This window comes from Salvelinus fontinalis, unplaced genomic scaffold (genome assembly GCF_029448725.1).
Source record: "Salvelinus fontinalis isolate EN_2023a unplaced genomic scaffold, ASM2944872v1 scaffold_0339, whole genome shotgun sequence".
NCBI lineage: Eukaryota > Metazoa > Chordata > Actinopteri > Salmoniformes > Salmonidae > Salvelinus > Salvelinus fontinalis.
In genome coordinates, this window is record NW_026600548.1 from 40,861 (window position 1) to 54,037 (window position 13,177).

A 13,177-nucleotide genomic window follows, 5' to 3' on the forward strand; every position below is an offset into this window, starting at 1 on the left:
CCAGTAAACACCAGCAGCTCAAAACCCTGCTGCGTGTTGAACTAGCCTGTTAAAGGTAATGGAACCTACACGCACAGCGTTCACATTAACAGATGGCCAGCGTAATGAATTCAACCCCAGCCTTTATCAAATACTTTACACTTCTGTATTCACAAATGCAGTACATTTTCTTTAGTCATTTTATACAGACCAGGTGATATACCGTTCATAATTCCACATGACATGTTGCACAGTAACAACCATTCCTTAGAACATCACATCTGATGGGTGAACCTGAATCACTGAAAGACAGCGCCAAGAGTTTCAAGCTCTCGAATTAGAGCTGTACTTTGTCCTCCACACAAATCAAGAGTTTTAGACAGTAGCTAGGTTTCCATCAGAATATTCTAAAATCTGCATAAAAACTATATGCATTTTCCCAAATTGACTTGTGGATAAAAGTTTGATGTAGTGCCCATACAAGTAACTATAAATGGGGTTCCATCACATTTAACTCTGATGGTTTTGTTGCGTTCTATAGCAAATGGATCCACTCTGGATTTGGCATGTGCGTTCCAACCAACAACATGAGATTAATATGGACAAAGAGACAGATACAGTGTAGCTATAGCCTACATGAGATTATTATGGACAACGAGCCAGATACAGTGTAGCTATAGCCTACATGAGATTAATATGGACAAATAGACAGATACAGTGAAGCTATAGCCTACATGACATTATTATGGACAAAGAGACAGATTCTTTATTTGTCAAAACGGCAACAAAGCATCGATCATCATGTCACCAGAATAAGACCCTGGATATTTACTTTGATATCCATCTCAATATTAGTGCATAAAAGCATTTCCACTGCCATTTCCACTGCCATTTCTTGCATTATACATTTTAGACACAAAAAGATACTACCTCGTAGAGGTCGACCGATTAATCGGAATGGCCGATTTCAAGTTTTCATAACAATCGGTAATCGGTATTCCGATTACTAGTCCAACGCTCTAACCACCTGTCCTACATTGCACTCCACGAGGAGCCTGCGTGGCAGGCTGACTACCTGTTACGCGAGGGCAGCAAGATGCCAAGGTAAGTTGCTAGCTAGCATTAAACTTATCTTATAAAAAACAATCTTAACATAATCACTAGTTAACTACACATGGTTGATGATATTACTAGTTTATCTAGTGTGTCCTGCGTTGCATATAATCGATGCGCCTACTTCGACAAACGTACCTAACCACCAATGTACCTAACCATAAACATCAATGCCTTTCTTTAAAATCAATACACAAGTATATATTTTTAAACCTGCATATTTAGTTAATATTGCCTGCTAACATGAATTTCTTATAATTAGGGAAATTGTGTCACTTCTCTTCAGGGTATATGCAGTCAGGGTATATGCAGCAGTTTGGGCCGCCTGGCTCATTGCGAACTGTGTGAAGTCCATTTATTCCTAACAAAGGCCGTAATTAATTTGCCAGAATTGTACATAATTATGACATAACATTGAAGGTTGTGCAGTGTAACAGCAATATTTAGACTTAGCGATGCCATCCGTTAGATAAAATATGGAACAGTTCCGTATTTCACTGAAAGAATAAACATTTTGTTTTCGAAATGATAGTTTCCGGATTAGACCATTTTAATGACCACAGGCTCGTATTTCTGTGTGTTATGTTATAATTAAGTCTATGATTTGATAGAGCAGTCTGACTGAGCGGTGGTAAGCAGCAGCAGGCTCGTAAGCATTCATTCAAACAGCACTTTCGTGCGTTTGCCAGCAGCTCTTCGCTGTGCTTCTATTGGCCTCTCTCTCCTCCCTGCGTCTCCCAGCAGTAGTTTTGGCCTCTCTCCCCCTGCAGCCTCAGCGTCTCCCAGAGGTAGTTTTGGCCTCTCTCTCCTCCCTGCAGTCTCTGCGTCTCCCAGCAGTAGTGTTGGCCTCTCTCTCCTCCCTGCAGCCTCAGCGTCTCCCAGAGGTAGTTTTGGCCTCGCTCTCCTCCCTGCAGCCTCAGCGTCTCTCAGCGGTAGTTTTGGCCTCTCTCTCCTCCCTGCAGTCTCTGCGTCTCCCAGCAGTAGTGTTGGCCTCTCTCTCCTCCCTGCAGTCTCTGCGTCTCCCAGCGGTAGTTTTGGCCTCTCTCCCCTCCCTGCAGCCTCAGCGTCTCTCAACGGTAGTTTTGGCCTCTCTCTCCCCCTGCAGCCTCAGCGTCTCCCAGCGGTAGTTTTGGCCTCTCTCTCCCCCTGCAGCCTCAGCGTCTCCCAGAGGTAGTTTTGGCCTCGCTCTCTTCCCTGCAGCCTCAGCGTCTCCCAGCGGTAGTTTTGGCCTCTCTCCCCTCCCTGCAGCCTCAGCGTCTCCCAGCAGTAGTTTTGGCCTCTCTCTCCTCCCTGCAGCCTCAGCGTCTCCCAGCGGTAGTTTTGGCCTCTCTCTGCGTCCTCAGCGTCTCCCAGCAGTAGTTTTGGCCTCTCTCTCCTCCCTGCAGCCTCAGCGTCTCCCAGCGGTAGTTTTGGCCTCTCTCTCCTCCCTGCAGCCTCAGCGTCTCCCAGCAGTAGTTTTGGCCTCTCTCTCCTCCCTGCAGTCTCTGCGTCTCCCAGCGGTAGTTTTGGCCTCTCTCTCCTCCCTGCAGCCTCAGCGTCTCCCAGCGGTAGTTTTGGCCTCTCTCTCCTCCCTGCAGCCTCAGCGTCTCCCAGAGGTAGTTTTGGCCTCTCTCTCCTCCTGCAGCCTCAGCGTCTCCCAGAGGTAGTTTTGGCCTCTCTCTCCTCCTGCAGCCTCAGCGTCTCCCAGCAGTAGTTTTGGCCTCTCTCTCCTCCCTGCAGCCTCAGCGTCTCCCAGCGGTAGTTTTGGCCTCTCTCCCCCCTGCGTCCTCAGCGTCTCCCAGCGGTTGTCTTAGCCTTGTTGATCAGTGTGTGTAGGTAACAGTAGAAGTACATCAGGTTGTCATACTGTCCTGTGTACTCCTGTCTCAGACACAGCTCCTGGTAGTCCTTGAGGAAGTAGTAGACAGCCTCTATGGTTGCCAGGTAGGTGTCTGGAGAACCTTTCTGATGGCGCCAGAAACACGTCTTCCTGGTCTTCAGCTCCACACAGAGCAACGCTGCAGGGACAGACAAAGGAACAGCCCATCAGTCATCATCAGGGCCAGGAGTTTTTCCCGTTCACGTTGTGACCCGACCAGGAAAAACTCTGGGCTCTAGTTGTAGGCTATAACTAGGTAATAACAAAGTAGTTCCCCCATGTAATGTACAGCACTTTAAGCTACATCAATGCTATAGCTATCATAATTACCCTGTAGTCTCTCATCTGTGATGATTCTGGTGGTCTGGTTCCATGTGCTGTCGATGAACACCACTCTCTGGAGGGGACAGGCTCCTGGTGTCTCAGTCTGGCCCTCTATCCCTGCTGCCCCTCCCCTCTCCTCTGTGTGTGTGGCTCCTGATGTCTGTCCCTCAGCCTGCTGTGTGGCCCCTGGCTCCTCAGCTCTGGGCCTTTTTGGGGACGGTTCCTCGTCAGGGGAGGCAGCTGACTTCATGTCAGCCAGGTTCTGTAATCTCCATGTCATCTCCTCCACTGAGACTGATCCAGGACCAGGGAACACCAGCACTACCTAAACATGCATGCGCGCACACACGTCATTTCAAGTCAACATAATACAAATGGTATTAATATTATCTAATAAGGTTACGTTAGAATGACGCATTTTTATGTATATGACGTGGTAGACAAACTGTTTGTTTGTTAATCAGGCTCACATTGTTCTCTGAATATTTGTTCATACGAGGAAAAGCTGACTAACTTTGTCATCTTCATAGTCAGGTATGCAGGGGTAGGTGTAGATGGTGACATCATCAGGGGCGAGGATCTTGGCGTGTATGGCTGTGCTCTTCCCATCAACCTCACTGGGATGCTTGATGATGTCAATCTTTATAGGGAGCTGCAAACACAAGTTAGAGGAAGTTTACAGTGTGACCAACCCTGTTCATCAATTACAGGTCAGGTATTACCAATACAAACAGTCAACACATGTACTGGGAATTGTCTCAAACTTGTATCTATGTGTTCTTTCATGTTTGGCTGTAACAAAAGCCTGCATCTGCACCAGAACCGAAGTACACTTCAATCTAGTGTGTGAGGCACCGTAAGTAGTACTACTATCTCTGACACCCCATGTCTGCAGGCTAGTGCTTTAATAAAACCAATCAGATTAGGCCACTACAAGCCTGTGTGTGTTAAATGTAATAGGACCAATAAGGAGAACCGAGCGCCAGATCTTTCCCTGACCTTGACGGAGGGGATTTCCTGCTGGCTGACGCCCACTAAAGAGCAGCAGGTGTAGCAGAAGAACATCCGGGAGCCTCCGCAGCTAGAACACTTCAGCCTGCCCCTCTGCTGCGCCTGCTCCAGCTCCCTGTGGGGAGCCAGCTTCAGGCCATGGAGGGGAGGGGAGGCAGGGACAGGGTTCTGTTTGGAGTCCTTGTCAGGATGTTGGGTTTTAGTCAGTGGTGATTTGGGAGAGGAGGACATGTCCACGCCGCAGGGACTGGCTAGCACGTCCGAACTGGACATCCTGCTGACTAACTGGAGGTGGCTGACAACAAACAAAACATCAAACTGGAGAATCAGGTGCACAGCCTGGGACGCAGTTATACCAGTTAGCTAGGTAGTTGGCTCGCTACTAAGCAAGTCACAACAAATAAGTCAAAAGCCTGCATTTCAAAACATTGCAATGTGGATAACTCATTCAAAAGATAAAGAATTTTAAATCAATGGTCACTTCAATTGTCACAAGAAAATGCAATGAGTAATTTCAACAACAAAAAATATATGGTTTTAAATACATTAATACCAATAACGAAAAAATACAATGTTGACACAGGTATGTTGAGAATATTGGTCTTTAGAGAGAACTTTTCTACCCATCTCAGTTAAAGTGGGGTGGGAAATACTCAGTAGGTTCTCTACTAACCAAATATGGTTCGTTTTGGAGTGGGACTGTAATACATACCCAGCAACACTTCGTTCTCTACCCCCTCTAACGCCCAATGCAATATACTGTAATAGACAGTACATGGGATACATATTGGCTTGTAGAGAGAAAGGTATAACAAGTTGTCTCAGCTAACATGGGCTGGGAAATACTCCGTAGGGTCTCTACCAGGGTTTCCATTAGCTGGTAATTGCCTGCTTTAAGACTTTCTTTTTTATGCAGATAAAACTGTTGCCGGCCAAATTGACCGGGAGAAAAAAACAATGGTAGACAGGCTATCAGTGCATCACCCACCACTTCACAATGTGAGCTGGAGGCAATATGCATTTTTAAAACATACTTAATTGTTTGAAACCTGAATGTTTTACCACATTGTGAGGCATGTCTTACATTGCTTGAAAATCCAACCATAGAAACATGGAGGGAATTATTTTATAAAGACTTCATAGGCGTCACACGAGTTTCAAGTTTGGGGAGCATATTTCTTCTACCGATCTGTGCCAGTTATGATCTTCATACACACATTTTCATGGAATAGTTTCATTTCAACAATAACATTTGTGTTTCTCAATCATTGTCTCGTGGTTAATCAAAACATTCTTAATGTTAATCAGCACCAGTCTCTGACATATGGACACATTTATACACTGATCATTGGCGGTTAAATAGCTTAAATGATCGCATGGAGCTCAGAGATGGCCAATGCAGCCGTTGGCATAGAACTTTCATTATCAACTAAGTTAAAATACATAAAGCCGACAAATAAAAACGGTAGAAAATATACTGATAAATTCAGATTCATCTCTCAACTCAGCTTGTCTGCATGTCTCCCTTTATATCTGTCTGTCTTGGCTTGAGCTATCACTAATGAAGTGCAACATTGTATCAAATCAATCAACTGGATCTGACCCAAAGCCGTCTCTAGTGAACTTGTAACGATCAACTAGTCTATTCCGGGCCCTCAGAGTTTCCCAGATTTTTGCGCAAGGAAAACTTATTTTATGACTGGATATATGGGATCATCAGATTGTGATATTTTGCTTTCACACCGAGGCTTGGTGATTATCGAGGGGGAGATTGTTGGAAATCGTTTTCAAATAGGCCTACTGTAAGGAACTATTAGGCAATCATTTGCAATGGATGTAATAAAAAAAAATCTAACTTTTGACTGACTGTGTGAGGTGAAGAAAAAATTACTGAGAAGCTCAGCTTATTAGTGGTGGACATGGTGATTTAAGACAATCAAAAATCGAACATCCCCAAATGGGCATTTTCTTACATTTGCGTGCAGCAGGCCAGGTAGGCTACTTCTATGCGTGCTCAGGCGTGTGTGTTCCCTCAACATTAACAAGACAGAAACGAGGCCCATGCTCATTGCTCACATGGAGCACTCCAAACAAATGACAATGACTACTGACTATTTCCCAACCCACTTTAGCCGAGACTGGTCAAAAAGTTCTCTACAAGCCAATGTGTATTGATTTGGGGACTATAGATTTTTTATTTAATTAGGCAGATTGGGTGGAGTGAAAAGCCAGCAGCAGGCTGTGCGACACAGCCCACCTCCAAAACTAGTAGAGACCCTACTGAGTATTTCCCACCACACTTTAGCTGAGACAGGCATAGCCGCAGGAAGTAGGGGTGCTGTATCGCAAAAAAAATTGAAATAAAAAAACGGAACCTTTTTTTGGGTGGCATCTACAGGCAACCCCCCCCCCCACCAAAAAAAACGCCATGAACAAGTACAAAAGTTCTCTCTACAAGCCAATAAGTATTCCACATACAGTGTATTGCGTTGCAGAGATAGGAGAGGTTGAAGTAAGGAGTCACCAGTACTCTGTATTAAACCCGTTGCCCAGCACAAGAGACCCATTTTTGCAATATCTATTGAATAATTTCAATAACATTATGTGTATTTTATTAAAAGTGTTTTTCTTTAAATATAGCCTACACAATCGCTTAACATACCAGTATCTGTGTAAACTTTCAAAATAAATGCTGATATAAATAATACAATATTTAAGTTATCAAATTATCCATACATTTATTCAGAGGTGGTTGCAATGCTGTGAAAAAAAAGTTGTACCACAGAACAATGAGACAGATATTTCACCGGATGTATAAATGTGAAACCTCCGCTTGGCTTTTCCATTCACTACCAAGTATGGTAGTAAGAGGAAGCCCAATGGGAGAAGATGGATTTTGGCCGATATTGTGCAAATTTTCTCATTGATGAAACATTTGATCTCAGTACAGTTTTCTGTTCCCAAAACTCGAATATGTTATTTACAGAGTGGACTGCGTTTTGTAGACTTTAACCTTTACCAAAGTTGTAAAAAATTGCGTGGTTTAGAAGGAGCGCAAATGTGAATTGAGTTATTGCACACTTCAGAGTTGGAGTTCCTAACGGAAATATGCATATTATTGCTAGAACGGGCTAATATAATCTCGCTAGCTGGTGCTTGGCTCTGCCCACTATGACTAATTTGTTCCGATTGGAAACGACAGGCTGTGGTCTATCTTGGTTTAGTTATAAAAGTATTTGGTTGTACTGCACCAGAGTGCTAATATATATATATATATATATATATATATTACCAAAGTTTAGCATGTCTTAGCAGGGGGAATGCCGGGCATAATATCCTGTTGCTAGGAGAAAGGTAATGTCAGCACTGCAGCGTGCAAGCAAAGAGTTTTATAACTAACCCATTGTGCTAACTTAGTTAGCTAGAATCTTGTTGCAGATAATGATAGCTAGCTAAATTAGCTTGAGGCTATAAACACGTTCATATAGCGATACAAGGAATGTTTTTATGTAACAGTGGAAGACATAAATCCCATTTCACAATTCATTAACGTTACCTGTTTAAAATGAGACTTGATCCAATTGATTTAGAGCAATTGTCGATGTACTCTGAAGCGGAGCAAGCATGGACTCGTTCTACGCCGGAAGTGTCAACCGGAAGAATTTAGCGGCGCGAATGTTAATTACAGCTGTTACCTAGCAATGGAACACATGCGTAATATTTTGACAGTCAGGGCTAAGCATCTTTGGAGGGTCAGAGACAAAACATGGCTAAACAACAAGACCCAGAGGACGATGAAGAAATCCTGAGCACGTTTGAAAAGTTTGTTCGGAATCAGGGACTGGTAAGAAAAGCCTTATAAACAATGGCTATTTATTCGATACTGCTGCCAATGTGTTAATTTGACGTTAGCTAACGTTAACAAGTAGTTCCTAGCACAGTCCAGGCAAGAAAGATTACATAGTGTAGGCAATTTTGTTTTCTACCATGTGTTAAGCTGTAAGAATTCACTTGCTAATTGTATACACTACCGGTCAAAAGTTTTAGAGCACCTACTCATTCAAGGGTTTTTCTTAATTTTTACTATATTCTACATTGTAGAATAATAGTGAAGACATCAAAACTATGAAATAACACATATGGAATCATGTAGTAACCCCCAAAAGTGTTAAACAAATCTAAATATATTTGAGATTCTTCAAATAGTCACCCTATTTGATGGAGTTCCTACATATGCTGAGCACTTGTTGGCTGCTTTTCCTTCACTCTGCGGTCCGACTCATCCCAAACCATCTCAATTGGGTTGAGGTTGGGTGATTGTGGAGGCCAGGTCATCTGATGCAGCACTCCATCACTCGCCTTCTTGGTAAAATAGCCCTTACACAGCCTGGAGGTGTGTTCGGTCATTGTCCTGTTGAAAAACAAATGATAGTCCCAAACCAGATGGGATGGCATATCGCTGCAGAATGCTGTGGTAGTCATGCTGGTTAAGTCTGCCTTGAATTCTAAATAAATCACAGACAGTGTCACCAGCAAAGCACCCCCACACCATCACACCTCCTCCTCCATGCTTTACGGTGGGAAATACACATGCAGAGATCATCCGTTCACCCACATCACGTCTCACAAAGATATGGTGGTTGGAACCAAAAATCTCCAATTTGGACTCCAGACCAAAGGACACATTTCCACTGGTCTAATGTCCATTGCGCATGTTTCTTGGCCAAAGCAAGTCTCTTCTTCTTATTGGTGTCCTTTAGTAGTGGTTTCTTTGCAGCAATTCGACACTGAAGGCCTGATTCACACAGACTCATCTGAACAGTTTATGTTGAGATGTGTCTGTTACTTGAACTCTGTGAAGTATTTATTTGGGCTGCAATTTCTGAGGCTGGTAACTCTAATGAACTTATCCTCTGCAGCAGAGGTAACTCTGGGTCTTCCTTTCCTGTGGCGGTCCTCATGAGAGTCAGTTTCATCATAGCGCTTGATGGTTTTTGCGACTGCGCTTGAAGAAACTTTCAAAGTTCTTGATATGTTCCGTATTGACTGACCTTCATGTCTTAAAGTAATGATGGTCTGTTGTTTTTCTTTGCATATTTCAGCAGTTCATAATATGGACTTGGTCAATTACCAAAATAGGGCTATCTTCTATATACCACCCCTACCTTGTCACAACACAACTGATTGGCTCAAACGCATTAGGAAGGAAAGAAATTCCACAAATGAACTTTTAAGAAATGCATTCCAGGTGACTACCTCATAAAGAGGTTTTAGAGAATGCCAAGAGTGTGCAAAGCTGCATCAAGGCAGAGGGTGGTTATTTGAAGAATCTCAAATATAAAATATATTTTGATTTGTTTTACACTTTTTTGGTTACTACATGATTCCATATGTGTTATTTCATAGTTTTTATGTCTTCACTAATATTCTAAAATGTAGAAAATAGTAAAAATAAAGAAAAACCCTTGAATGAGTATAGGTGTTCTAAACCTTTTGAACGGTAGTGTAGGTATTTGAGATGGATAACAGCATGATAATAATCAACATAAATACTCACATAGGTCTACATCATGATACTGAAACGGTCTCTCAACATTTTCTGTAGGTTGACTGGCCCGTGGCGTTTGAGGAGAATATAGAGATATCATCCCACTTCAAACATTACAGTCATCCCAGACAGATATATGACTACTTTAAAGTAAACGTGCCATTCCCAGTGGACGTCACCATGTCCTTCTCCAAGAGCATAGAGGAGCTATATTCCAAGATAAAGCTACATGCATCCATAATGTCACAAGAACAGAGCAAAAACAAGAATGCAGAGTCAGTGTTTGATGACATGAATAAATGTAAGTAGCTGCACTACCCACAGCTCTCAAATCCACCATCAGGCCAAGTTGTGTATTTCTAACCCAGGTCATTGAAACATAGGGCTGCTGTGAAGTGGTGATACCGTTGCCATTATCTCAATGTTTCTTTTTCAGATAAAATGTATGTGCAAAGAGCACATCGAATCATCAAAGAGCAGGTAATGATTTTTAGACAGTGAAATTGCAGTGTTGCAGTTATAATTATTTGTATTAGATTTGATCATTTATGTAGGATGATTCTGATTCACAACAACATTGACTGTTTAATTCCAGAGTGAGGCAGTGTCGCGGAGCTTGGACATCAAGGTGAGTCTGTTGTCTTGTCTGTTTATGGCTCTTTACACCATGAGGGATATATCTCTCTGGTGTTTACTTAGTTAAACTAATGAGTTGTGTTTCTCCAGGACTATGACTACCCAGGGTTTGATGTAGTCGAGGACACTGACATCCCAGGACATCCTGATGCCTTACAGCATTTGGACAGCGTCTCAGAGGCCCAAGGCTTTAATGTACGTAGCTGCAATCTCATATCTACTGTGTGTGTGTGTGTGTGTGTGTGTGTGTGTGTGTGTGTGTGTGTGTGTGTGTGTGTGTGTGTGTGTGTGTGTGTGTGTGTGTACCAGACCAGAGTTCTGCTCTCCCTCATCACAGGGGAATACTGTGGCAGCTCTGCAACCAATCACGTTCATCTAAGGAGCAGCCAGGCTCCTATTAAAGTCCTGTAGTATTAACAGTCCCAGGCTGCATACTAAATGGTACCCTATTCCCTATATAGTGCACTACTTTTAACCAGGACCCGTAGAGTTTCCCATAGGGCTCTGGTCAAAAGTAGTGCACTATACAGTATACAGAAACGGAGAGACAAATGAAAGGCAGAGTAAACCAGCGATGGGCTAGGTCTTATTTATGACCACAAACACTAATATCCATCCATTGCGCTGAAAGCCAGATGTGGCCGGTCCGGGTGATGGAGAGCAGACTTGTTATGTTATGTCAGGTCTCACAGATACCTGAGCTGTCACAGCTTTTAGGAAAAAGAGAAAGGGATCGCATGCAAACTTCGCATGCACGTCAAGCACATGTGTATTGAATGTGGCCTTCTCCCGCTCTCGTGCATGCGATCGGATTCCAAACACATATGATTAATCTCTCACATATGTACTGTAGCTATGCTGCTGTGTGGCAGTCTTTAACGGTAGGGTGGATTGGTATTCATTGAAAAGTAGATTAGAGATTAGCTAGTTATCTGTAATGCTTTATTTAACACTCCTGTGTCAGCTGGTATTTACCGACACAATTGGTAACAACCTACCAACAGCCAAGGTCATGGTGGCTGTTTCAATGAGTTATCAAAATACTAAAGAATAATTATTGTGCAATTATTATGTAATTACCACTCTTGCAATTACCATTTAATTGCTGTGTACATAACAGGACAATTCCTTCTCATTGGGGTTAGGCTAATCATCATTAATCCTGCCGTATGTGTGTGTGCATGTGTGTGTGATTCTTTACTGCAGCTAGGCTTCCTGAAGATCTGGAGGCCCTTCTTTCTGTGTGATCTGTCCGTGGCTGTTCTCAAAGACACATTCTGGTGGTTCTTCCTCCACACATTTAAGGTGACTTCACTCCAACCTTTGTGATGCACTGTATCAACGCACAATGCAACCAAGACATGTAACTTTGATACATATATTAATATGGGGCAGATGATGGGGGAGACTAGTCTTTTCCTCCAGCCTGTACAGTACATCCATCACTGGTAATATAGTATTTATAGATGAATGTGATTTATAGGAAATGCGTGCAGTGATGATCTTATCTGAAGGTTTCTGCCAGATTCCACAACTAAGTTATGATATACTCAGTATTAAGTAGAGGCAGTCTTACACACGTATGCACAATAGAAAGTGTATGCACAATAGAACTATTGAAATATGTAAATATTGTACGTAATAGTTCCTGATAGAGTTGAGTAAATGATAAAATGTATGGCTCTGTGCGCACATTTATTTTAGAATATGTTCTGACAGTTGTTGGATGCTGTCAGGTTAGGTAGCCTGCAGTACCTTACAGTGTGGAATTGTGTGTCAATATCCTCCCAGCCTAATGTTGAGGAGGAGAGCCAGTTGTTTGATCGGATCTCTGGAGCCTTTGTCTCTCTGCTGATGACCGTTCAGATGGACCTGAAGGACAAGCTCTTTAAGGTACTTATGTATATTTAACAAACACTGTTATCCAGAGAGACTTACATTCAGAGCATTCAGCTGTCACAGTCATTGCAAGTAGAACCTTCTTCAAAAACAGCTGCTGTCTGCAAAATCCCTGCCCTTAACTTACTTGAAGAAAAGACAAGTGTGAGTGTTTGTGCAAGACAACAGGTGCACCAGTTACAGTAAAGACTGTGTGTGTTCCAGGTGTATGCCGACTGCCTGGCCCAGGCGGTTTACGCAGCATTCTACGGAGCGTTCCCTGAGTCCATGGAACGTCTAGGCCATGACTTCAAGACAGACCTGACTGACCTCATCTCCCTCTGGGTGTCAGGTTAGTGTTATTGTTTGGGTCTGGTGATCATGGCATGCAACCACATCACGCTGTATTTAGAGAGCAGTTTAACATCTCAATGCATTACAGACTTTCTAAACAACAAAATGACAAACTGTAAATGACAAAGAACAACAAAGATCAAATCAAAATGTATTTGTCACATGCTTGGTAAACAACAGGTACAGACTAACAGGGAAATGCTTACTTACGGGCCCTTCTCAACAATGCAGAGAGAAAATAGAAACATTTTAGAAAGAAATTGTAACACGAGGAATAAATACACAGTGAGTAATGATAACTTGGCTATATACACGGGGTGCCAGTACTCAGTCGATGTGCAGGGGTACAATGTAATTTAGGTAGATATGTACATATAGGTAGTGGTAAAGTGACTATGCAAAAGGATAGATAACAAACAGTAGCAGCAGCGTATGTGATAAGTCAAAAGAGTTGGTGCAAAAAGGGTCAATGCAGA

General features: G+C 42.8%; 2 protein-coding genes across 2 annotated transcripts in view; one reads left to right on the forward strand and one right to left on the reverse strand.

Moving 5' to 3' along the window:
* Positions 1-105: 105 nt before the first annotated feature.
* Positions 106-7,930, reverse strand: LOC129845698 (tRNA-uridine aminocarboxypropyltransferase 1-like). The gene is made up of 5 exons (XM_055913583.1): positions 7,842-7,930; positions 4,274-4,580; positions 3,789-3,926; positions 3,281-3,599; positions 106-3,089 (listed from the first exon to the last, which is right to left on the reverse strand). The coding sequence occupies exons 2-5, from the start codon at positions 4,556-4,558 to the stop codon at positions 2,860-2,862; spliced, it is 972 nt and encodes a 323-aa protein (XP_055769558.1). The 5' UTR covers positions 4,559-4,580; positions 7,842-7,930; the 3' UTR covers positions 106-2,859.
* The window catches only part of LOC129845697 (protein FAM227B-like), a 106,305-nt gene continuing 100,686 nt past the window's right edge, over positions 7,559-13,177 (forward strand). Inside the window, exons 1-8 of the mRNA XM_055913581.1 lie at positions 7,559-8,129; positions 9,891-10,134; positions 10,270-10,313; positions 10,429-10,461; positions 10,560-10,664; positions 11,676-11,774; positions 12,261-12,362; positions 12,573-12,699. Coding sequence (XP_055769556.1) covers positions 8,052-8,129; positions 9,891-10,134; positions 10,270-10,313; positions 10,429-10,461; positions 10,560-10,664; positions 11,676-11,774; positions 12,261-12,362; positions 12,573-12,699 — 832 coding nt within the window. The 5' untranslated portion in view covers positions 7,559-8,051. The remainder of the gene's footprint in view (positions 8,130-9,890; positions 10,135-10,269; positions 10,314-10,428; positions 10,462-10,559; positions 10,665-11,675; positions 11,775-12,260; positions 12,363-12,572; positions 12,700-13,177) is intronic.